The sequence below is a fragment of the Lacerta agilis genome, chromosome 14 (genome assembly GCF_009819535.1).
Source record: "Lacerta agilis isolate rLacAgi1 chromosome 14, rLacAgi1.pri, whole genome shotgun sequence".
In the NCBI taxonomy this organism is placed as follows: Eukaryota; Metazoa; Chordata; class Lepidosauria; order Squamata; family Lacertidae; genus Lacerta; species Lacerta agilis.
The window spans coordinates 4,030,297-4,056,270 of NC_046325.1; the positions used below are offsets into that span (position 1 = coordinate 4,030,297).

Genomic DNA, 25,974 nt, shown 5'->3' on the forward strand with positions numbered 1-25,974 from the left:
CTTTGCTTGAAGTCCCCCATTGCCATGGTATTGCTTAACGGAGATAGGAGCGTGTTTCTGTAATCCTCTGAAATGTACCTATGCACTGATCGTGCCTCAAGTAATTTGTGCACATTCATAACGGGTAGTGTTCAAAACCTATAAACATGAGCTTAATAATAATAATAATAATAATTTATTTATACCCCATGCATCTGGCTGGGTTTCCCCAGCAACTCTGGGCGGTTTCCAACAGAATATTAAAATTCTGTTGTTGTTCAGTCGCTCAGTCGCGTCCGACTCTTCGCGACCCCATGGACCACAGCACGCCAGGCACATCTATCTTTCACTGCTTCCCGCAGTTTGGCAGTGGAGGACAGGAGTGCCTGGCGTGCTCTGGTCACGAAGAGTCGGACACCACTAAACGACTAAACAACAAAAATCCCGGATTGTTGTTGTTGTTGTTCAGTCGTGTCCGCCTCTTCGTGACCCCATGGACCAGAGCACGCCAGGCACTCCTGTCTTTCACCGCCTCCCGCAGTTTGGCCAAACTCATGTTAGTAGCTTCAAGAACACTGTCCAACCATCTCATCCTCTGTCGTCCCCTTCTCCTTGTGCCCTCCATCTTTCCCAACACCAGGGTCTTTTCCAGGGAGTCTTCCCTTCTCATGAGGTGGCCAAAGTACTGGAGCCTCAAATTCAGGATCTGTCCTTCCAGTGAGCACTCAGGGCTGATTTCTTTAAGGATGGATAGGTTTGATCTTCTTGCAGTCCATGGGACTCTCAAGAGTCTCCTCCAGCACCAGAATTCAAAAGCATCAATTCTTCGGCGATCAGCCTTCTTGATGGTCCAGCTCTCACTTCCGTACATTACTACTGGGAAAACCATAGCTTTAACTATACGGACCTTTGTCGGCAAGGTGATGTCTCTGCTTTTTAAGATGCTGTCTAGGTTTGTCATTGCTTTTCTCCCAAGAAGCAGATGTCTTTTAATTTCGTGGCTGCTGTCACCATCTGCAGAGATCATGGAGCCCAAGAAAGTAAAATCTCTCACTGCCTCCATTTCTTCCCCTTCTATTTGCCAGGAGGTGATGGGACCAGTGGCCATGATCTTAGTTTCTTTTTGTGTTGAGCTTCAGACCATATTTTGCGCTCTCCTCTTTCACCCTCATTAAAAGGTTCTTTAATTCCTCCTCACTTTCTGCCATCACCCGAATTGTTAGATATCCCGTAAATTTCCCGGATTTCTAAGGCAGCAGCTCCTCTCTCTCCCTCCCTCCCTGCCGGCCAGCTGCCTTGCTGACCAATGAGGAGCCTGAGAGCGACTGGGGGGCGGAGCTTGCATGCCTTGTGCCGGTTGCCTGGGGCAACCTTTGCTTCCGCGCTTCTTCCCAGCGACGTGGTTTCCTTGCTGCCGTATCCCTCTGCCGGGAACCACCGCTTGCTTGAGGCTTCGTTTGGCTGCTGGCCGGGCTGCTTTCTGCCTTTGGGTCGCGAAGAGTCGGACGCGACTGAACAACAACAACAACAACATGGGTAGGATGGGGGGGGGGTGCGTCTCGCGAGAGGGAGCCCGAGCCTTCCAGCTCTCGCGAGACGCGAGTGGGCGGGGCGGAGAGGCGCCAAGTGGGCGGAGCCGGCGGGTGTCATGGCCGCCTCCAGTGGCTGCCCATGAGTTGCTGTTGGGGAGCTGCTGGGAGGTAAACGGGCGCTCCTGTTCTCTGGGGGGGGGGGGTAACAGAGGGGGAGATGGGGGGGGGGCTTTTTCTATGCTTGCAAACCCCAACCTCCAGCCCCTTCCCTTAAAATAGGTAATTTATTTACTTTTACTTATTGCGTCAGCACTTTGTTTTTTGTTTTTAAAATATATTTTTATTTAGTTTTCCATTTAATAATATATAATCACATCATTCTTATCCACTTTCTGGTTCTCTAGAGCCTATTGACTTCCTTCCTTCCCACCTCGTGGTTTCCAAAATTTGAGCTTTCTATCCTAGCATTTAATAAGTTTTCCAATTCTAATTAAACTCGTTACAAGTTATCCCAAAATTTAAATTAACGTGAAAAGGAAGAAGATTTCCCATTACAAGTCTTCAGGCAACCCTACTGGTGATGTTAATTGCTTACAATGTTCTTTCAACTATCGTATAAATTTAGTCCATTTTCGTCTGCCTCTCTTCTATTGCGCCTGCACTTTGGAACTCCCTGCCTGTTGACATCTAGAGTTCGCTGTTCTCTTTTTTTTTTAAAGCCCCAAACATTCTTGTTTACACAAGGCTGCTTGGAAAGTTGGCATGAATCTTGATCTGCTTTAATGTTTTCACTTTTGTATGTTTTAAAGTACGCTTGTGATCTTTCCCTCCCTCAATTTTATTGCTCTTCCTTTTCATGAAGCAATTTGAGGTTTGAAACACTTTCTCGGATTTTATCACTTTTTGTGAATGGCTTTGAGGTTTGTTTACTTTCATTACAATCAATACATAATTATTATTCATTTCCTTTTGACGCCACTCTCTCTTTTTATGTGTGTGTGAAGGGTGGAATCGCAAAGTGGTTTGCAAGCCTTTTATATATTAAATTTGTACACCGCCTCAGGGTGGGTCGGAGCATAAAAAATGCAAAATAAAAACACAAAGCCCACATTAAAACATCCAACTAAAACAACCCAGAATGAAACATCACAGAAGAAAGTCAAGTATAAAGTATGTGTTCAAAGCAACATAATTAGCAGAAAACTGAAATGTTATCTTGAAAGATTTCAAAATAAAATATTACAAAGGAGGTCAAGTACAGAATGCACATTTAATGGAGCAAAGTTAACAAAAAATTATCATAAATGTTTCAAAAGAAAACATTACTAAAGGAATTCTAATATAAAATTAATAATATGACATTATAATATAACATATAATATAAATTCTAATATAACATTACTAAAGGAATTCTAATATAAAATTTAAAACACGTAAACAGCATGTGTAGCAGAAGAATGAAAAATTAATATTATGAAATAAATAATATTCTAGCTTTTCTACTCGAAGGATTATGTGGTTCTCCATGTCATTTACTCCCCAACAACAACCCTTGTGGGGTAAATTAGGAGGAGAAAGGAGAGAGGCAGTGAGTCACTGGCCCACAAGCTCATACCACCCAGTGAGCTGCTTCATGTAGCCGAGTGGGGGGATTTGAACCCAGGTCTCTCTCTTAGGTCCTGGTTCAGCACTCTTAACAACTAGCCCACCATTGGCTTTCTTCGCAGTTATTATTTACCCTCAGTGGGCCTGGGGAGTAACAGGAGTGCAGAGAGGCTGGTCTCCCCTACCCCCAAGTACCTTAAACGCTAAAACTTAAACCTGCGGGAAACTCTTCTGTTCCTTCAGTCTTACTCCAGCAATTAAGAGTACATCTTCCACAATACAGTTATCTGATTTCTGATTTTGACGTGTGTTGTTTGGCTTGTATGTGTAACTGTTGTAAACCGCTCTGGTATTTTTTCTGTGAATAGAGGTGTGTGAATATTTTTATACATAAAATGACAAAAAGCACCTCGAGCTTGGCCCAGTGGCAAATTGATTCTTGAGTTCTAGAAGTCTACTCCCACCCCTTGCCGAAATCTTTTCCCCCGCCCCCAGATTCATTCCCCTGAGGACATGCTTGGGTTTCTCTTAGTCCTGAGGTGGGTAAAAAAAAAAAAAAGCCTGGCAGGGCACCTGTGCCAATGGGAAATCCTACTCAACAGTTCCCTATCATGGGCACTAGCAACTTGATTTCGTTTTGTTACTTTTGAAAAAAGCTGAGACTGGCAGGCTACTGTGTTCTATGGTTACTGCAGAATACGTTCAGCCCTAATGATGGCCGGAATATTTGGGTATCAGTCTGGGCATTCTTATTTATTTTGCAACTTTTTCCTTTCCATGCAGAAACCTCCCTCCCTCTCGGCTACCTCTACCTCCTCACGTTGGGATGAATGAAGCACCCGGTGCTGCGGTACACTCAAGCTTTCCCTGGTGGTCTGGCTGGATCCAGGACAGAGGCTTACATAAACACTGTCCTCTTAGTAGTAGTAGCAGCAGCAGCGGTGGTGCCTCTTAGGAGCAGGGCTCCAGGAGACCCTCTGAGGCTTGTGTGATGGATGCCGAGCCGCCCCTTGACCATCAGGTTGTGCTGGAGCTGGGGCAGCCAGACGACAGCAAGGTGGACCCCGGGGCCATTTCTGGACCTGCAGCAAAGGTGCCAAGGCTAAATGGGGGCCAGGAAGACGAGGGGGCTGCTGCGGAGGCACTTCCTGGGCCCAAACCCCTGAAGGAAGAACCCGAGTTCGAGGAGACAGCACATCACCTCAAGGAAGAAAGGCAGGAAGACGCAAATGATGGAGAAGTGTTGGCAGAGGAAGGAGAGTATTAGTGAGTGTTGTGTGTTGCCTTACAGATGTATGGGTGGAGGTCCAGCTCAGATGGGTCCTTTGCCCAGTTCAGGAAGGGAAAAGATTATTTTTAAAATTATTGATTTAATATTTGTATCCCGTTTTTCCAACAACAAATGTTGAGCTCAAAGCGTCTCACAATACAGTGGTACTTCCGGTTACGAACTTAATTCGTTCCGGAAGTCCGTTTTTAACCTGGAACTGTTCTTAACATGAGGCGTGCTTTCGCTAATGGGGCCTGCCTCCGCCGCAAGAGTTCCGCCCGCATCCTGGGGCAAAGTTCGCTACCAGCAGCATCTACTTCTGGGTTAGCGGAGCTTGTTGCCTGAAGCGTTCGTAAGGAGGACGGTACGTAACCTGAGGCTCCACTGTAATAAAGAGTTTGGATTTGATATCCCGCTTTTCACTACCCGAAGGAGTCTCAAAGCGGCTAACATTCTCCTTTCCCTTCCTCCCCCACAACAAACACCCTGTGATGTGAATGGGGCTGAGAGACTTCAGAGAAGTGTGACTAGCCCAAGGTCACCCAGCAGCTGCATGTGGAGGAGCGGAGACGCGAACCCGGTTCCCCAGATAACGAGTCTACCGCTCTTAACCACTACACCACACTGTAATCACAATAGCATTATATATTTTTTAAAATGCCATTGCTGTACTATTAAACACAGCATTGGCTGAAAGCACTTAAAGGCAGGAGCTGCCAACGTGGCTTTATGTCACCGAAATTGCTTAGAAAGGTGCCTGCACATTTTGTTTCATAACTTTCTTTGTGGTAGGGCTCGAGTTTTACTTGAAAAAAGAAGTAAACTTTGCCTTTACTTTCTTGAAGGCATGAGCCCTGCCATGCAAATAAAATCTGTCCGAGCAAATAAAATCAAGTTCAGTTGCACAACCCAAGATCACTTGCCTACTCTTAAGGATTTGCACAGTTAAGGCTTGCAGGCTCTCACTCCTTAACATTTCAAACAGGTTTGCTTAACTTCTGTTTCCTTTTACTCTGTTAACCACACCTGTTGTGGTGCTTAAGGCACAAGCCCAGATCAACAGCGGCTACTGCGAAAACACAGAAGCCAGCTTCACGGACCTTTAAGTTACGCAGGTTTAGGAATTCCACCGCCTTTACACATGCGTACAAGTTAAGCCGCATGGTAAGCAAGAGTTGCAACAGCCTTGTCGGAAGAGCAAAAATAGCGTTGTTGGCACGGCCTTGAGGGAAAACAAGGCCATAGATTCACCTGTCAGTGCTAGAAAAATCCCTCACTCTTGAAACCCTTACACCATCCTTTCATTCACCGTTCTCTTCAAACTTACTCTTACTGCTTATTCCACTGTGTATATCGATACTTTGATCCACCACAAATTGCAGGGAGGGTGGATTTCAGAGTTCTCTTTCTGAGGGTGAGACCCCAGTGTTTCTGAGCGAAGGGGGTGGTCTCCTGTATCCATTGCTGTATTCCTATAGAAGCTCCTGTCCTTCCTTTCATGCTGAATCCTGGGAGGGGAATGGGACGTTAGTAAGCACCGTAAGGGGGTGGCTGGGTGTTCCTAGCTTAGCACAAACAAAATAAAAAAAAATTCCTTCCAGTAGTGCACCTTAGAGACCAACTAAGTTTGTTCTTGGTATGAGCTTTCGTGTGCATGCACACTTCTTCAGATACCTGTAACTAGCTCAGCACAGTGTGACTCTCCTTTTCCTTCACCTTTTAGCTTCCCGACCTATGATTTTTCGCAGGCCCCCAAACCTCTGACAGGCTCTTGGGTGGAGTACAGCCGCGTACCGGAGAATTTCCTTAAAGGCTGCAAATGGTGAGTGGACTGGAATGGTGGAACTGTAGACTTGGAAGGGACCCCTAGGGTCATCTAGTCCAACCCCCTGAATCACAGCTGAAGAACCCCTGACGGATGGCCCTCCAACCTCTGCTTAAAAACCTCCAAGAAAGGAGAGTCCACAACCTCCCGAGGGAGACCGTTTCATTGTCAAACACTGTTGAATTTATCTTAATGCTGTCAGCGTTTTCAAGTGTACACAGTTTCCCCCCATATATCCAATCTTCTTTAAACGCATGATCTTCTTCTCTCATTCTATATGTTAAGTCTGCAAGCTGCGCATATTCTGTCAACATAAGTTGCCATTCTTCTTTGGTTGGGACCTCGCTCGTTTTCCATTTTTGGGCTAACAAAACACGGGCCGCAGTAGTGACATACACAAATAACCTTTTTTGACCCCTGGGAATTTCCATCTGAATCATCCCCAACCAAAAGGACTCTGGTTGTTGTTGTTTTTTGGAAAAGTACTTTTAAACGTTTTTTTCAATTCATTATGGATTATTTCCCAATACTCTTTTACCCTTTTACAGGTCCACCACATATGAAAGAACGTTCCCGAGTTTGGGAACTCTTGATGGACAGCAATGGGCCGTTCCTTTAGAAGGGGGGGAGGGAGGACAGGGAAAGATGGGGGTGGGGTAACCATATTTTGGGAGACGGGTTGTGTGTTATCTCTTTCCCCTCTTGCTGTATAACTTGGCTTCCTTGATTCTCAAAACGATTGTTTGGGCCCCGTGGTCTATCATAGTCTGGACCATGGGTAGGCAAACTAAGGCCCGGGGGCCAGATCCGGCCCAGTCACCTTCTAAATCCAGCCTGCGAATGGTGTTTACATGAGCAGAATGTGTCCTTTTATTTAAAATGCATCTCTGGGTTATTTGTGGGGCCTGCCTGGTGTTTTTACATGAGTAGAATGTGTGCTTTTATTTAAAACGCACCTCTGGGTTATTTGTGGGGCATAGGAATTCGTTCATATTTTTTTCCAAAATATAGTCTGCCCCCCCAAGGTCTGCGGGACAGTGGACTGGCCCATGGCTGAAAAAGTTTGCTGACCCCCGGTCTGGACAAACAAGGGAACAAGTTGCCGCTCTGCTCACCAACAGTGTGCCCCCTCCTCCCCCTCTAGGGCTCCTGATGGGACTTGCCTGCTGACCAACAGTGCTGACAACACCCTGCGGATCTACAACCTCCCCGCTGAGCTGTACGCGGAGGAATGGGGAACCATCTCTGAAATGGTTGGTAGTGGTATGAGCACCGAGTGTGCGTCTTGCCTGCCTGCCAGCGCATGTTTATGTGGGGAGGAGAAGAGGCAAATTCTCCTGTGGCTGGAATTGGGGGGCTTCTAAAGTTGCTGGACTCCCCCTCTCATCATCCCAAAACATTGGTCATGCTGGGGTGTGTGTGTGTGATGGTGATGGGGTATTGCAGCCCCAGAAATACCTGGAGGGCTGTAGGTTCCATGTTGGGGGTGAGCGCTGAGATTCCCGAGTTGGCCGGCAATGCTAAACAGTTCAGGGTCCTTGAAATTAGACGGGGTAGAGCTCCGAAAGGATCTCTCCAAAGTTAGCGAATTGCGTGTGTCAGGGAACTATCCCCGACTCAGCGCAGAGTGGTGCAAGGGCTCTCGGGATGTTACAGAGAGCCCCAGTCCCACCTTGCCAGCAGTGCCTCCTCTAGCAGCGGGAGGAGTGGTGAGGCATCCCGCGAGGAGGGGGAGGTCTCTCAGGGGGAAAGGAGCCGAGGCTCTGGGGATGCACGAGAGACCCAGCACTCACGCAGTTCAGCGGGCGATACAGGGGGTGCGCAACTTCTGTTGCCCCAAAGGCGTTGTGGGGTGAAACGAAAAGATGGGAGCTCTTTTGTTGGGGTCAGAACCGGAAGGGAACATTCCCGGATTCTGACACCGCTTGATACAGAAATGAACTTTTTAGCTCTGCACTGTACAATAAAAACCTTAAAGGAAACAGCGGAGTTCTGGCAGCTTACTCATGAGCAACTAACTGAGAACCTTACAGTGTGGTAAAGGGCCATATGCAATTCAGCGAGAACAGGTGCAAAGTGGTGTGTGCAGGGGCAGAAGTATTCCTAACATCCATGGGTCTGAACTGGCATGACTGGCCAGGAATCAGGCCTCGGGGTGGTAGCAGATCACTCAGTGAAGACATCGACCCAGCACTCAGCAGTGTGCAAGCTGTAAAGCTGTAATAATAATAATAATAATAATAATAATAATAATAATAATAATAATAATAATAATAATACTTATTTATTTATTTATACCCCACCCATCTGGCTGGGCTTCCCCAGCCACTCTGGGTGGCTTCCAACAAAATATTAAAATACAATAATCCATCAAACATTAAAAGCTTCCCTAAACAGGGTTGCCTTCAGTTGTCTTCTAAAAGTCTGGTAGTTGTTGTTCTCTTTGACCTCTGGTGGGAGGGCGTTCCACAGGGTGGGTGCCACTACCGAGAAGGCCCTCTGCCTGGTTCCCTGTAACTTGGTTTCTCGCAGGGAGGGAACTGCCAGAAGGCCCTCGGAGCTGGACCTCGGTGTCTGGGTAGATTGATGTGGGTGGAGACGCTCCTTCAGGTATCCTGGACCAAGACTGTTACGCAAATTATTATTATTATTATTATTATTATTATTATTATTATTATTATTATTATTATTAAGATTTCTATACCACCCTTCATCTGAAGATCTCAGGGAGGTTCACAGGATAAAAACTCAGCATAAAAGCACGAGATAAATAGTTTAAACAAAAACAAAAACAAAACACTTCGTTTGGAATTCGGTTCTGGTCGCCTTACCTCAAAGAATGATTTTGTAGAGCTGCGAAAGGTTTCGCCAACCTTCCTCTTCCCTGGAGCGCAGAACAGAGGAGGATTCTGGGAAAGACCTTGTGTCACTTTCCCAGGCGCAAATCTTCCTTTGTGGGGAACGTCAAGGAGTGTGTGGGCAGCAAAGGCTGGACGGGGGCCAGTCTTCCAGACTAAGGCAGGAAATATTCCCGCCAAGGTGGCAACCTTGGTCACGATCTCTGCTGCAGGCACGGTGCTCATTTCTCTCTCTGTCTCTCACCAGAGTCCCGTCTTGCGCATGGCAGAAGGAGACACCGTCTACGATTACTGCTGGTTCCCGCTGATGAACTCCTCCGACCCGCAGACTTGTTTGTAAATCCATCTTTCCCCTCTTTCCCCCCTGCCTTCCTCTTCTTTCACAGTTGCTGGTGGGCATAAAAGAAAGAAAGAAAACATTTTGCCAAGTAGCAGGAAGAGGCTCCAGCTTTGAGCAGCCTCAGGAGAGGCGTCCAGAAAAGCCAATTGCCGAAATAATTGAATGCGGCCTCAATCAAATTAACTGAATTGAAATTAACCATCACCTAATTAGAAAGGTGGGGCTCTAGACGAGGGCTAGGGAGCTGGAATCTGCCTGGTCCCTGCCTTGCCATTGCGGTTTGACAGGTGGGCGGGTAATAATTAGACAGTTTACACTTATCAGTTACAATAAAGAGTTACTCCTCTATAATCAATTAAAATAGCAGCAAATCACAATACATAAAATACCGCAAATCATACAAAAGGAAGTAAAAGGATAAAATTAAGTAACAAGACACACAACTTATAAAATTATTTAAAACAAAAACAAAACAAAACAAAACAGAGTGTCCCAATGAGAGACCTCTCTATTAGCTGTGGCAAGCAAAATTATTGCAAGGATCTTAGCAAACCATCTCTTAACAATATCTGAGTAGACCCTTTCTGAATCCCAAAATGGTTTTTGGCCTTCTAGGGGGATGGTGGATGTGATATTCACCGCCTGACAGCTTCAAGAAAAACGCAGAGAGCAAAACCAACCCCTGTATATGGTGTTTATTGACTTGACTAAGGCTTTTGACATAGTAGATCAGGGGTCAGCAAACTTTTTCAGCAGGGGGTCGGTCCACTGTCCCTCAGACCTTGGGGGGGGGGGTGGACGGACTATATTTTGGAAAAAAATATGAACGAATTCCTGTGCCCCACAAATAACCCAGAGATGTGTATTAAATAAAAGCACACATTTTACTCATGTAAAAACACCAGGCAGGCCCCACAAATAACCCAGAGATGCATTTTAAATAAAAGGACACATTCTACTCATGTAAAAACACGCTGGTTCCCAGACTATCTGCGGGCCGGATTTAGAAGGCGATTGGGCCGCATCTGGCCCCCGGGCCTTAGTTTGGGGACCCCTGTAGTAGATCGTAATGTCCTGTGGACTGTCCTGAAAATTCCCTGCCCAGATAAATTTGTGAACGCCATTCGGCTCCTCCATGATAATATGATAGCAACCATTGCAGATAACAGTGGCTCTCAAACTGAACCATTCACAGTGGGATCAGGTGTTAAACCTCCAAGCAGGACCCCTCTCCCCTCCCTGCGGTTTCCAGCAACTTTTAATTCAGAAGCGTCCCTCCCTCCAGCTGCGGAGGCAGGGCACAGCCGCCATCGCTAGCCCTCTCCTCCGCAGATTTGCCAGGGCTCATTCAGGGTGTGTCTTTGGCGTTTATGCCCAGATGCGAGGTGGCGCTGGGAAGTGAGTGAGCGCTGCCCACCCTTTTGCCTGCATCTTCCTTTCTAGCTCACCCGGCCCCCTGGCTACCCCTCACTGGCCCTCCTTAAGCTTCTCTCCCCCTTGCAGTGTCGCTAGCAGCAGCCGGGACAACCCCATCCACATATGGGATGCTTTCTACGGAGACCTGCGTGCCACCTTTCGGCCCTACAATCACCTGGTGAGCATTTGCCCAGGGTGCGTGTGTGTTGCCGGCTTTGCCCGGCAGACGTGGTGTGGGGAATGTGGTAAATTGTGGTTAGAGTGGCCAGGGTTCAAATCCTCCCACTGGGGCACGAAGCTCTCTGGGTGACCTTGAGGCTAGGCACTGCCTCTCTCAGCCTAAACTCCCTCGCAGGGTTGTGGGGATTAAATGGGGGGGGGGGGCTATATGAGCGTGTTGGCTTTTCCAGCTTTCAAATTCCACGAAGTAAGGGCTCTGAAATGTTGTAACGCAACTTGGGGATTCAAACGATATTTGAATTAAATCTATTTGAGTTTTTCGTTGCAAGTGAGTTGTGTGTAAAATGGCAAAGAAACTGTTGAAAACGGTTGCCAAACGCTTGTGCTTGCATTCTATATTAATATTAATGCTATTTATCATTATTATTTAGCATTACAGTGGTACCTCTAGTTGCGGACACGATCCGTTCCGGGGTGCCGTTCGCACCCCGAAAAGTCTGCAAGTAGAACGGCACTTCTACGCACGCACACGCGGCGAAACCCAGAAATATACACTTCCGGGTTTGCCGCGTTCGCAAGCCGAAAAGATGCAACATGAACCTAACACAACACGTGGTGTGACTGTATCTGACATTTTCAGAAGGCAGAATTGAAAATTCTTCGGTTTTCCAAAAGCAGTTAACGTGCTTCATCAAATGTAGATGTAAATGTTGTCCAGCTGCAAGAACAACAGCAGATTTGAATTCCTCACAAGCCAAAAGCACGTTTTTAACCTCCCCCGCTCATTGAATAAATGTGGTCCCTGAAATGGCACTCCCTTGAGAACCAGGTACAGTGGTCCCTTGGTTCTCAAACGCCTTGGTACTCAAACAAGTTGGAACCCAAAGACTGCAAACCCAGAAGTAAGTGTTCTGGTTTGCGAACTTTTTTTGGAAGCTGAACGTGCTCCGTTTTGAGTGCCACGCTTCTGTTTTGAGTGTTACGCTGAGGTCTGTCTGCCTTTGCTATTCATTTTGTGTTTTTGCGGCTCTTTGTTTTGCTTTTGTGACTGTGTGCAACGCAGTTCAGCTACGGATTGGTTGTGTGACCGCAGTACACTGTTTATCGCTTTCATTTTATGGATCCGTGGTCTCGTTAGATAGTAAAACTCACGTTAAATTGCTGCTTTAGGGGTTGCTTTTAAAAGTCTGGAACGGATTAATCCGTTTTGCGTTACTTTCTATGGGAAAGCGCGCCTTGGTTTTGGAACACGCTTTGGTTTTGGAACGGACTTCCGGAACGGATAAAGTTTGAGAACCAAGGGACCACTGTACGCCACTAGGAGCTGGGCCCAGGTCCCCCTGCAAGGATGGTCTGGCATCTATTTCCCTTCTCCCTTCCAGGTGTAGCAGTAGCAAAGGAAAACAGGGAGGAGATGGTAGCAAAAGTTTGGCCTGCTTTGCTGTTGTCTCAGCTGCTGCTCCTCCCCGGCTGCCGGCTGCGTTGCCGCCTCTGAACACGACACAATCCCTTCTCCTGGAGTTGGTTCCCGCTGACCCTCCCATTCTCTCGCCAGGATGAGCTGACGGCCGCCCACTCGCTCTGCTTCACCCCGGACGGCTCCCAGCTCTTCTGCGGCTTCGACAAGACCGTGAGGGTGTTTGACACGGCGCGGCCCGGGCGCATGTGCGAGAACAGGCCCACCCTCGGTGAGTCGACTTCGGTTCCGTCCGGGAAGTTTCTGGGCGAGGCAGCATCTCCCCCTCTCGGGTGTTTTGGGGCTGAGGGACTCGTTGGGGCGTCTCGATGGGGCCAGGAGCAAAACGGCGGAGACAGGGAGGGAGGGATCTGGGCGGTGTGATGTCGTGGTCGGAGTGTTTGGACTGCGACCCGTGAGACCAGAGTTCAAATCCACCTCGACCCATAAAGAGCACTGGGTGACGACTTTGGGGGCCAATCCCTGCTTCTCTCAGCCTTGCCTACCTCGCTGGGCTGTCGTTGGGATTAAATGAGATGGGGGCGTATCCCAGGAAGCTGGGATACTAATCAATCCCAGTGCCAACAGCAGCCAGTCGTAACCTTAGAAACCTTGGCTCAAATCAGATGTGTGTCTTTTTAAATGAGGTAAACGGCTGTTGCACTGCTTTGGGAAGCCTAATGGTTTTGTGTTGGTGTTGTTATATGAAAAAAGAAACTGCTCCCTTTCCCTTTGGGGTATTCCGGAGCCCATACAGAGTCCTTAAGTGGGTTCCCTATCGGTCGGAGAAAATAAGAGAGGCCAACCAGAGTATATTGAGAAGCAAAGCAGCTAGTAAGCCTGCTCTTTATTAAATTGTTGCAACAGGGTCCCCCACTCACCACACGCAGGAGGAGAGAAGCCAGAATAAGGCTTTATATAGACTCTTGAAATTGCCCACCCTGTAGCCCAAGACGACCCCCCCAAAGCATCATACATACATCACAGAAGGAGCAGAAATACAGCAGAAATCCTGCCTGCCAAAATACCTGATAATGGTCACTGATTGCATTACCTGGGCAGCCTGGCCATTCTTTTGTGATGGTTAATACTTTAGTTCCTGAGTCCAGGTCACAGGCTCACCCTATTTCTACACAAATATACCCTTAAGATAGGATTTATAAGCAAAAAGACAATGGGAAGCATTTCCCCATTTCCTCCCTCCTTGCTGAGAAATATATTGAGGTCAATTTGGGAGAGTCAAAACAGCTTCAGGATTGCTCTCCTGTACTATTTCAGACACATATACTTATGTGTATACTTATGTATGTGTTTGCCTTGTACATTTATGAACATTTAATTTCTATTTGAGACCTTAGAACTCTTATAACATTATCGATGCGCCTCCTCTGGAAAGTTGTCCCATAACTTTGGGGGCAATTGCAGAAAAGGCCCTGCTGCGTCCTGCATCTGTCTCTGCGCTCCCGAGCACAAGAACAGTCTGTTGGATCAGGCCAACGGCTCACCTAGTCCCAACATCCTGTTCTCGCAGAGCGACCAGCCTGTGGGAAACCCAAAGAGCAGGATCCGAGCGCAAGAGCCCCTTCTTCCCCCGCCTGCGAGCTTTCCAGCAGCCGGCATTCAGAAGCATCTCTGCCTCCAACCATGAAGGCATAGCACAACCATCCTGGCTAGCAGCCCTCGATGGCCCTCTCCGCGAATTTGTCCAGTCCTCTTTTGAAACCATCCAAGCCACCGCTGCCTCCTGCGGGAGGGGGTTCCGCAGGTTAACGCTGCGCGAAGCAGCCCTTTCTTTCCTCTAACCTCTCGCCTCTCCGGTATCCCAGTGAAGAAGCAGGGCCAGAGTGGGATCATTTCCTGCATTGCCTTCAGCCCGACGCAGCCCATCTACGCCTGCACCTCGTACTCGAAGACGGTGGGCCTCTACTCCCAAGCGGAGGGCGACCCCCTCACCATGCTGCACGGGCACCAGGGGGGCGTCACCCACGCCCTCTTCTCCCCGGACGGCTTCCACCTCTTCACCGGGGGGCGCAAGGTGAGAGCTTACCTGTGCAGGGGAAGCTGAGGGCTGGGCACAGGAGAGAGGGGCATTGTGGGCCGGGCCCTTAAGAACCCATCCTGTTCTCACAGTGGCTTATTATTATTATTATTATTATTATTATTATTATTAATACCCCACCCATCTGGCTGGGTTTCCCCAGCCACTCTGGGCAGCTTCCAACAAAGGATTAAAAATACTTTAAAACATCAGACATTAAAAGCTTCCCTAAACAGGGCTGCCTTCAGATGTCTTCTAAAAGTCAGATAGTTGTTTATTTTCTTGACATCTGATGGGAGGGCGCCACCACCGAGAAGGCCCTCTGCCTGGTTGCCTGCAACCTCACTTCTCGCAGGGAGGGAACCACCAGAAGGCCCTCGGAGCTGGACCTCAGTGTCCGGGGTGAACGATGGGGGTGGAGACGCTCCTTCAGGTATACTGGGCCTTTGAGGCCATTAAGGGCTTTAAAGGTCTGCACCAACACTTTGAATTGTGCTCAGAAACATACTGGGAGCCAATGTAGGTCTTTCAGGACTTGGTGTTATGTGGTCTCGGCGGCCGCTCCCAGTCACCAGTCTGGCTGCCGCATTCTGGAATAGTTGTAGTTTCAGGGGCACCTTCAAAGGTAGCCCCACATAGAGCGCATGGCAGTAGTCCAAGCAGGAGATAACCAGAGCATGCACCACACTGGCGAGACAGTCTGCGGGCAGGGAGGGTCTCAGCCTGCGTACCAGGATGGAGCTGGTAGACAGCTGCCCTGGACAGAGAATTGACCTGCGCCTCCATGGACAGCAGGTGCTCCAAACGGAAGCCAGCAAGCAGTACATGAGCGTAAGATTAGTGGCCTCCCCTCCTTTGGTTTCCACCCACGGGCATTCAGAATCATAGAACTGTGCAGTTGGCAGGGAACAAGAGGGTCATTTAGTCCAACCCGCTGCAACGCGGGAATCTTTTGCCCAACTTGAGACTTGAACCCACAACCCTGAGATTAAGAGTCGCTACCAACTGAGCTATCCCAGAAGCATCGCTCCCTCTGACGGTGGAGGGAGAAGCCACCCATCCCGGCTAGCGGCCGGAGATAGCCTTTTCCTCCTTCACGGGTTTTCTGAGCATAAAAGAGCTTGCTGGATCGGGTCAGTGACCCATCTAGTCCAGCATCCTGTTCTCAAAGACGCCTGTGGGAAACTAGCAAGCGAAATTTGAACACCAGAGCGTTCTCCGCTCCATCTGTGGAGGCAGAGCAGGCTAGTAGCCATCAATAGTCCTCTCCTCCTCCACGAATTTACCTAATCCTCTTAAAGCCTCTTAAAGTGGGAGGAGGTTCTGCAGTTTAACACCCGCGGGGAAAATGCTTCATTCGCCCAACCTTCAGTTATTTCTGGCACTTTTTTCTGGGAATATGTGGGGGAACAGGAGAGAGACTTCAGGTTCTGCCGTCTCCCTCGAGGTCTGGGGCAGCATTCCCCAACCCGGTGCTCCCAAGCTGCTTTTGCCTATTGGTCCCACCACCCCCAACCAGCAGAGACCAAAACCAGCTGGAGGGGCGCCAACCTGGGGGAACCGGCCTATGATGGGAGTGTGCTTTTGCCTTTATTTCCCAGGACACCGAGATCCTCTGCTGGGACCTTCGGCAGCCAGGCGAGGTCCTGTTTTCTGTGTCCCGGAGAGTTTCCACCAACCAGAGGCTTTATTTCGACTTAGATCTGTGAGTGCACCCTTCCCACTCCCCTACAAGATGATATTCTTTTCTCTGTTTATTTATTTTTGTTTAAATAATACAGGAAAAAACAAAGCAACAACAAAAAAGAAAGAAAGAAAAGACCTACAAGATGATATTCTTTTCTTTATTTATTTTTGTTTAAATAATACAGGAAAAAACAAAACAACAACAAAAAAGGAAAGACTGAAAACGATCCAAAAATATTGAAAACAATTATTACACACTTATCATGTAACACTCCCCCCCACCTGCAGCTTCCCTCTGCCGCAGTTCTACTTCTTTGAATCTCTATTTCCACCTTTATCTTTGCATTGAATCTCTATTTCCACCTTTATCTTTGCATTCTCCAAATGTATCATTCTTTGTATTTCTTTTATATCTTCCCTTTTCCAATTCATAGATATACTTTATCTTTTTATTTTAGGCATATTAGCATATCTTTCTTAGAACAATATTTTAACACATAAACTTTGAAACATTTCCATTCCTTTTTTAAATTTTTTGATTTGACTGATATCTTATGATTGAGGTTAGCTTTGCCAGTTCTAAGTATTCATTTAATTCTAAGTATTCATTTAATGTCCAGACGAGGTACAGGTCCCCCTGGGTGAGATCATCAACTTGTCCCTTGGCACGGGGACTTTCCCACGGGAGCTGGAGGAGGCAGTGGTGCGTCCGCTCTTAAAGAAAACATCCTTAGATCCTTTAAATCTATCCAATTACCGCCCGGTTTCGAATCTTCCGTACCTGGGTAAGGTAATTGAGAGAGTGGTTGCTGAACAGCTTAGCGGATTTCTGGATGAAACATTGGCTCTGGGTCCGTTTCAGTCCGGCTTCTGCCTTGGTTATGGGACCGAGACAGCTTTGGTTGCGCTAATAGATGATCTCCGTAGACAGCTGGATCGAGGCGGTTCGGGCCTGCTGATTCTTTTAGATTTGTCAGCAGCCTTTGATATGGTCGACAACGATCTTTTGGACCACCGCCTTGCCGACGTGGGGATTCAGGGCACAGTCCGACAATGGCTGCGCTCCTTTATCTCAGGTCGGGGACAGAGAGTGGCGCTAGGGAGGGAATTGTCACCGCGACACTCCTTGGTGTGTGGAGTTCCGCAGGGCACAATCCTTTCCCCGGTGCTTTTAAATATCTATGCGCCCTCTTGCCCAGATTGTCCGGAGTTTCGGGCTGGGCTGTCATCAATATGCTGCACCCAGGCTACAAGGAAAGGGCCATAGAAGACGACCCCTGGGTTCAGCCCCTTCTGGGATCTGGTGGGGCTCCCTGGTGCCCTTTGGGAACACCTCCAGGCCTGCCCCACCAATTTCGTCTCCCCGGGACGACCTCGCAGCTTGGCCCGTGGTGCTTTTTCCTCCGCAGGAGTGGGAGATTTCTCCTGAGCGGCGACACAGAAGGACTGGTCAGCGTCTGGGACACGGCTCGGCCCCCCAGCGGCAGCAACAACCTGGCTCACCCCCTGCTGGAGCCCATTCTGCAGTTCCAGGCTCTGAGCGACTGTGTCAACGGGATCAGGTACTTATTGTGGGGTGTGTGTGTGTGTTGAGGCCCTGCCCTTAATTCGGAGGTGGAAACGGGGTTTCAGGACCCCTGAGGGTTGGGGTAATTGCAGATATTTGAAGATGGCCCTCATCTCCTCTCGGCCTCATCCAGGCGAAGCATCCCCAACTCCGTCAGCCATTCCTCCTGAGGCCTGTTGAGGGACTGGCACTGTGGGTGGGTGGGTGGGTGGGTGGGTGGGTTGTTGGCATTTAAAGGTCAGTGTTGGTGCTGACCTTTCAAGCCCTAAACGGCCTCAGTCCAGTATACCTGAAGGAGCGTCTCCACCCCTATCATTTTGCCCGGACACTGAGGTCCAGCACCAAGGGCCTTCTGGTGGTTCCCTCCCTGCGAGAAGCCAAGTTACAGGGAACCAGGCAGAGGGCGTTCTTGGTAGTGGCACCCGCCCTGTGGAACGCCCTCCCACGAGATGTCAAAGAGAAAAACAACTACCAGACTTTTAGAAAACATCTGAAGGCAGCCCTGTTTAGGGAAGCTTTTAATGATTAATAGATTATTGTATTTTAATATTCTGTTGGAAGCCACTCAGAGTGGCTGGGGAAACCCAGCCAGATGGGCGGGGTATAAATAATAAATTATTATTATTATTATTATTATTATTATTATTATTATTATTATTATTATTAATTACTTGCTCATCCGATGTCAGGGACTGAACTGAAGGGGAATGGTGGGGACTGCCTCCCCCCTGCACTTCCTGAGAAGAGGGAGACAGTATAGATTTAGAACAGTGGTTTGCAGAAGGCCATAATTCAGAGGCTGCACTGGGGAGAAGCTGGGAAATATTGGGAGGGGAGCAAGAAGAAGAAGGAGAAAAAACACCAGGGGAGAGACAGCTGACAGACTGTCTTTAGAAAGCATTCCAGATCTCCCCCTTCTCCCAGAACCTGGCGGGCATTGAGAGTAGGAGAACAGCACCTTTATGCACATGTGGTGGGACTGTCCTAAGATAAGAGAATTTTGGGGTATAATATACAATGAACGCAAAAAGATCTTTCAATTCTCGTTTAAAAAAAAACAGCAACCTGCAGCCTTTTTGTTAGGCATTATGTCCATAGATACACAAAAAACCCACAGAACCTTCTTTATGTACGCAACCACAGCGGCGAGGATTTTAATACCCAAAAATTTAGATAGCTGATGTAATCCCCACAAAAACTAACTGGCAAGCAAAGATGGTAGAATATTCAGAACTTGCAAGGGTCACTGGGAGAATAAGAGGAAATTCTAAGCAGAAATCAAGTAAAGATTGGACAGTGTTCAAAGAATATCTTAAAAAGTATTGTAATTACACAGATCTCCTGACAGATTTGGATTGAATCTTGAAGTTTAAGGAAATTATAAAGTAATCCCCCCCCCCGGTATTTAACTGAAAAGAATAATAAAAATGAAGTGCATATATAGACTAAAGGTAAAGGGAGCCTTACTATTAGGTCCAGTCGCGGACGACTCTGGGGTTGTGGCGCTCATCTCGCTTTACTGGCCGAGGGAGCCGGCGTACAGCTTCCAGGTCATGTGGCCAGCATGACTAAGCCGCTTCTGGCGAACCAGAGCAGCGCACAGAAATGTTGTTTACCTTCCCGCCAGAGCGGTACCTATTTATCTACTTGCAATTTGACGTGCTTTCGAACTGCTAGGTTGGCAGGAGCAGGGACCGAGCAACGGGAGCTCACCCGCGTCCCCGTATATAGACTAGTAAAGTATAAAAAGCACAGTGAGGAGAATTGGAAGTTAAAGGGTATGTAATGTCAAATGAGGTGTTGTCAGTGTCTATGGTCTGTTTATGTTGTTTTTCGTTTTGTCTACGTTCTATGTAAATTGTTTTGTAATAAAGAATCTTTAAAAAAGAGAGAGCGACAATAGGGGAACAGAAAGCTCAGATTAGGCGGCATAAGGATGATGTGTAACAGGAGAGACGGAGTGGGTGGGATTTTACACAGAGCAACGCCATGGTCAGAGAGGCAGCGCCATGCGTCTCTCTCTGAATATTGAATAAAATACTATGGTGAGAACTTCTTGTTTTCCCAGCAGTGAGGGAGGGGGATCGGGTTTCCTGAAGCCTTACCCCCCCCCCCCCGCTGACTTTCTGCCTCCTTCTCTTAGCCTCCATCCCAGCCTGCCCCTTCTGGCCACGGCTTCCGGCCAGCGCAAATTCCCCGACCTGTGGGACAGCGAGGAGGACGAGCAGGAGAAAGGGAGGAGGCCGTCCTCTCGCCATCAAGACCGCGGCGACAACTCTCTCCAGCTGTGGTGGTGCTCCCCGGACGCCGGGGCGGAGGAGAAGCCCCAGACCCACCCGTAGCCCCGGACCTCTTCCTTGTGCCTACCAACGCTCGAAACTGCCATGGGGTCGTGAGGGTGCGGGACCTCTGGCGCGCCAAGGGTGCCCCCGGGCCCACGAATGTTGCCGTGTTTATATGTTTATATGTGTGACGCTTTTGTACCAAAGAGAGAATGTGCGTCGTGCGAGAATGGAGAGAATGAGAATTCGGAGAGAATGGAGCCGGGTGTCGCCGTGTTGGGGAAGGGGCTAGATTTTGTGCATGCTCTGATGGAGAGATGTGGGGGTCAGTGCAGAGTTGTCGCTGTGCCTATATGGGGCATGAGCTGTTCACTTAGGGCAGGGGTCGGCAACCTCTGGCCCATGGGCCGGATGCAGCCCACAAAGAACGTTTTACCAGCCCACAAGCCGCCCGCAAACCGAGCCGGCCACTCGGCAAGTTCCCTGTGCATGGCGCGGGGACTTGCCGAGTGGTTCCGGAAATGGCATCTGTGCATGCACAGAAACCAGAAACCACATCTGCGCATGTCCAGACGCTGAAAATTGCTTCTGCGCAGGTGCGATTTCCGGTGTCTGGCATGTGCAGTGTGCGATTTCCGGCGCCGTGGACATGTGCAGACGCGATTTCCGGCATCGCGCTGCGACAGTCTGGCCCACGGGCGAACTCCGTGGGATTGATCCGGCCCATGGCTGGTAAACCTTGCTGGCCCCTGACTTATGGGGAAGGAATCTCTCCTGGTTCAAGAAAACCAGCAGTTTCCTTCTCGCCCCTGGGAAGCGGAAGCGCTAGCTGCACGCAGGGGAAGATTTTGGGGCGCCTGTCTGTAGATCTGAGCTTTGTGCTCAGGAACCGCGTGTATGTGTGTGTGTTTGCTTTTTTATATAAGGGGAGAATATTTGCTCCTTTTGGGATTTTTTCATTGCTCCCCCCTCCTTCTGTGCTATGTAAATAGTTTTCCACCCCTCGCCCAACCGGTGGGCCGTGGTGCTGACTCGCTTGGGGGAGGGGAGGGCTGTTGTGGTGGGTTCCGTGAATGTTCGTCACCAGTTGCCATTTTCTGGCTGAAGAATACATCCTCTCGTTGGCAAGCAAGTGATGTAGATGATTAATAAAAGTTTATTACGATCGTAGCTCTTGTTTTTTCTAAGTCTTCGCCTTTCTGGAGGGGGAGGGCGTTGGTGCGAATTCCGGCGCAGGATTACGTAAAGATGCAGAGGTGGAGCAGAAGTCCCTGCTGAGGGTGGTTTGCTGCCTTCCGTTTTATAAATTATATTAACGTACTTTAAAAAGGTCTTAAGACTTTTCCTGCCTGTTCTGAAATTAGGATTTTTATTTTTATTTTTAATCTTAAAAAGCAACGAACCTCGTCTCATGCAAACATCAGCTGTAAAAATGTACGTTAGTCCTGCAAGGTAAGATAATGTAGAGAACTCGCGGCGTATTTTTAAATACAGGCTTTCAAGTTCAACAGGTTTCTGTTGGGGTGGGGAAAATTTGGGGCTTGTGATCATTGCAAATCTCGGCCCTCACTTTTACATGGAAGTAGGTCAGGGACGCAGGTGGCGCTGTGGGTTAAACCACAGGGCTTAGGGCTTGCCGATCAGAAGCTCGGCGGTTCGAATCCCCGCAACAGGGTGAGCTCCCGTTGCTCGGTCCCAGCTCCTGCCAACCTAGCAGTTCGAAAGCACGTCAAAGTGCAAGTAGATAAATAGGTACCGCTCCGGCGGGAAGGTAAACGGCATTTCCGTGCGCTGCTCTGGTTCACCAGAAGCGGCTTAGTCATGCTGGCCACATGACCCGGAAGCTGTACGCTGGCTCCCTCGGCCACTAAAGCGAGCGCACGAATAACTTCTAGTCCTTTATCTCACATAAGCAGGAATCATTGTCTGAATTTCTTGTTTTATTGGCTATTATGGGAAGGGTGCTGCAAGACTCGCTTAGTACCATAAGGGGGCAGCCTCTCCCCACAGATTTCTTGCTTCTGTAAATCTATGAGATTCCACAGTTGGGTGTTGTGGTTGCAGTTGGGAAATTTTAAGAAAAATTCTGTTTGTTCCCTTCCCGCACCCCACCCGACTTTATTTCTGAGCATACCATCCAGTTCCCCCCTGTCTTTTTGCAGAATATATTAATGCGTGGTGGGGGGTGGGAAGGAAAGCAGTTCTGTGCATTTGGGGCAGCCTAGAAGGTCTTTCCTCGGGAAGGTTTTCCAGAAATTTTGAAAGGCAAACAATGCCTAGTAAGTTTTATTATTCATTAAATTTGTTAGTCCCTTATGGGGGCGAAATCCTCCACAGAGATGTTAAAAGCAACAGGAAAAGGAAATGCACCAGGAAAACACCCCCCCCCACTTCTGAAAGTTGGGGAAAACATGGAAATAAGTGTTTGACTGGGGTACGATCCACCATTCCCTTTTACTCTGTATTTCCAGGCACACAACCATCTAAGTCCCCTCTCCAAGGCTTTTTACAAGCAGTTGGAGACTGCGCAAGCGTGCAGCCAACCTCTCCTCCGCCCTTTTCATGCCTCTCCTTCTCCTAGGTAAAAAGGTAAAGGACCCTGGATGGTTAAGTCCTGTCAAAGGCGACTATGGGGTTGCAGCACTCATCTCGCTTTCAGGCTGAGGGAGCCGGCCTTTGTCCACAGACAGCTTTCCGGGGCATGCGGCCAGCAGGACTAAACTGCTTCTGGTGCAATGGGACACTGTGACGGAAGCCAGAGCGCAGGGAAACGCCGTTTACCTTCCCGCTGCAGCGGTACCTATTTATCTACTTGCATTGGCATGCTTTCAAACTGCTAGGTTGGCAGGAGCTGGGACCGAGCAACGGGAGCTCACTCCGTCACGGGGATTCGAACCAAGAGGCTCAGTGGTTTAGACCACAGCGCCACCCGAGACAAGGGTGGAGGGAGGAGACCCCAGTGATTCTTCATCAGTCTCTCCTGCTTTGTTCTTCTGCTTCTCAATTCTGGACTTCTCTCTGCCACGGACTCTCCCAGCTCACCTCAGCCCTGTTACCCCTCAGCTTCTGTTACACCTCCTCTTCCCAGTCCTCTCTCTCTCTCTCTGACCGCTCATCATCGTTCCACCACCATTCCCTGACCTCTGAACCTTCTTTCCTTGGGGGTTCCCCAGCAGGTCCCCCCCAAACTATCCCTCTGCGTTCAGCCAGTCCTTGACAGGCAGTCAGAGATTGACCTTGGGACCTTCTGCGTGCCAAGCAGATGATCTGATGTAAGGCTCCTTCCCCAATCCTTTACTTTCCCCACCCCTAAACAGAGCCATGGCCGGGTGATCTTGCACCCCTGGCAGAACCGTCCAGGTTGCCCCCTGTTGTTTAGTCGTGTCTGACTCTTCATGACCCCATGGACCAGAGCACACCAGGCACTCATGTCTTCCACTGCCTCCCGCAGTTTGGTCAGACTCATGTTGGTAGCTTCGAGAACACTGTCCCACCATCTCGTCCTCTGTCGTCCCCTTCTCCTTGTGCCCTCCATCTTTCCCAACATCAGGGTCTTTTCTAGGGAGTCTTCTCTTCTCATGAGGTGGCCAAAGTACTGGAGCCTCAACTTCAGGATCTGTCCTTCTAGTGAGCACTCAGGGCTGATTTCTTTAAGAATGGATAGGTTTGATCTTCTTGCAGTCCATGGGACTCAAGAGTCTCCTCCAGCACCATAATTCAAAAGCATCCATTCTTCAGCGATCAGCCTTCTTGATGGTCCAGCTCTCACTTCCATACATCACTATTGGGGAAACCATATTTTCCCATCTATAACATGCCCCCGTGTATAAAGAGTTTGGGGAACTCCAAATTAAGAAAATGGGGGGAGATTGCCCAGAGTTGCTGAGCTTTTTTGGGGGGAGGTTTCCCGCCCAATTGCCACAGCGAAAACCAACCAACAACAGTCCTTGCCACTGCAACCAATAACATGACCAATAGCCGCTGGCAATCTCTGGTTTGCGGCAGCAACCAATTCAATGTTCCCCCGCCCCCAATTTTTAACGTAGTTTTTAAATTTAAAAACCTCGTCTTATACACAGAAATGTATGGTAGCTTTTCTTCCCACCTCTCCTCCAACCCCCCCACTCCACCCATTCAATTTCTCACGCACTAATCAATATTTTTATTTATAGACGTATTTATGCACAGATTTTTTAGCCGATTTTGCGAACGCCCCTGGCGGGAGCCCAACTTACCACCCTCTAGCTATGGCTCTTCCCCCAAACCGCCATTCCCTTTTCCAACTCGTGGCGCTGCTCCGAAGGATGAGTGTTTCAGGCTAAATTGGTGAGGCTGGATTTACTGGGATCCTTGCTTTTGTCAACGAGTCGGACATGACACTGAAAGTTCTTCCAAGGCCAGGGCAGTTGTGCCTGCAAATCCATCAGCCCCATTTTTATCCCATATTTGTGTGCGAGGCATAAATGACGGCAATGCGGTTTTGTCTCTGCACGGATCCAATTCTCAAACTGACCGAGGGGGCCCTTTCCAAGCAGGCAGGCAAGCAGATAGATAGATTTACAGCTTGTATTTTTCTGGCAATTTTTCCAAGGCCGCTCCCGTCCGTGGGAGAGTGGAGGAACGCATAAATAGAAAAGCAAAAACGGCAAAAGCCATAGCATAAAACCGCCAAGTGTTCGTGAACTGGGACAAAACAGGCAGGTGTGTCCCTTCGGATTTAGCAAACTGGGCTCCGTCAGGGTTTTCCAAAGCTGGTGAGGAGCCACCACGAAAAAGGCCACCTCCTCGGACCCACCTCCTTCAGCACATTTGGGGGGTGGGTCCTGCACTTCTCTCCTCTCCCAATTAACTTCCATCTCCGGGGCTGGTCCCCATGAAATCACAAGGACGGCCCAAGGTCTCATGTTTGGGACTTGAAATCTTAGGGTCTGGGATGCTCTGGACTTGACCACCCTATGAGTAGGAAGGTGCCCTTTTCAGCCATCTCCCAGCCCCCCCCCCCCAAAAAAAATATGGATTACAGTTCCAATGTTCAAACAGGCCTTCGAAACAGTCTTTTTAAAAACCACAGCCTTGGACACAAATTTAAATCTGCAAATTAGGTGTAGTCTTTTACCCTAGTGGAATTTTTTTCTTCGGCGGCTTGCTGTTCTGTCCACCTCGGTGGGGTGGGTGTGTGTGGAAGTGGATTTTGAACATTTGGACATTTTTATTGTTGGGTCTTTTGTAGCCCAAGTAGGTATAAGCGGTTTTTGAGGGGTGCGTCTGCCTCAAAGAAAACCCAGCCTGCGAGTGAATTAAAACAAATTTAATTCTCCGTCCCTGATTACCGCCGTAAAACAATATAACTCTCGTCACGAGGGGGTGGGGTGGGGGGTGGCTGTCTTCGGTTCAAGGAGCCCGTGGGTCACCTCCCCAGAGATGATACGTCGCTTAATTTCAAACCTCCTTGTTAAAAATAAAAATGAATCCTGGTTTCTTCGCCCAGCGTGAACGTAACTAGGTTTCAAACCGGCCGGTAAAAGGGTTTAAAAATAAAAAATAAAAAATTTGGGTTTGTGTGGTGGTGAACCGGATTTGCACGCACACACCCAGGCTCCCTCGCCTCTTATCCTGCTGGCCCTGCCCCCCCCCCCCCGCCATTGTGGTATAAATAGATCCTGTTAATGGGCCCAAAGTGAATTCTTGCACGGAGAGGCGGTTGCCCGGCAACCGTGTAAACTGAACTGGCCCTGGTGAGCGGGTGTGCGTGGCTTGCCTGTGTATGGGGACATTTCCTCTCTTGCTAGGCCTAGCCCAGCCATTCCCCCCCCCCCCGCCCCAAGGCCGAAATGATAAAAAAACGGCCTCAAACGGGTCCAGTTTCGCGGACGCACGATGAGGCCTCCTGGCCTACGTGCAAGCGGTGCCCGTCTGCCTTCAGCGAGCCGGTTGGCTGGG

General features: G+C 48.8%; 1 protein-coding gene across 1 annotated transcript; it reads left to right on the top strand.

The window, feature by feature from the left end:
- Positions 1-1,594: 1,594 nt before the first annotated feature.
- On the top strand, positions 1,595-20,475 carry WRAP53 (WD repeat containing antisense to TP53). The gene is made up of 11 exons (XM_033170577.1): positions 1,595-1,679; positions 3,900-4,382; positions 6,110-6,208; positions 7,356-7,464; positions 9,317-9,405; positions 10,913-11,003; positions 12,561-12,693; positions 14,288-14,496; positions 16,101-16,204; positions 17,595-17,747; positions 19,896-20,475. Exons 2-11 carry the CDS (start codon positions 4,108-4,110, stop codon positions 20,092-20,094), a joined length of 1,461 nt encoding a protein of 486 aa, XP_033026468.1. The 5' UTR covers positions 1,595-1,679; positions 3,900-4,107; the 3' UTR covers positions 20,095-20,475.
- Positions 20,476-25,974: the final 5,499 nt, after the last annotated feature.

Bases quoted from the DNA above. Each gene is read 5' to 3' on its own strand.
- WRAP53 (XM_033170577.1), top strand. From the start codon at position 4,108: ATGGATGCCGAGCCGCCCCTTGACCATCAGGTTGTGCTGGAGCTGGGG. The intron at 4,383-6,109 runs GTGAGTGTTGTG...TTCACCTTTTAG, and splicing joins GCAGAGGAAGGAGAGTATTA to CTTCCCGACCTATGATTTTT. The intron at 16,205-17,594 runs GTGAGTGCACCC...TTTCCTCCGCAG, and splicing joins CTTTATTTCGACTTAGATCT to GAGTGGGAGATTTCTCCTGA.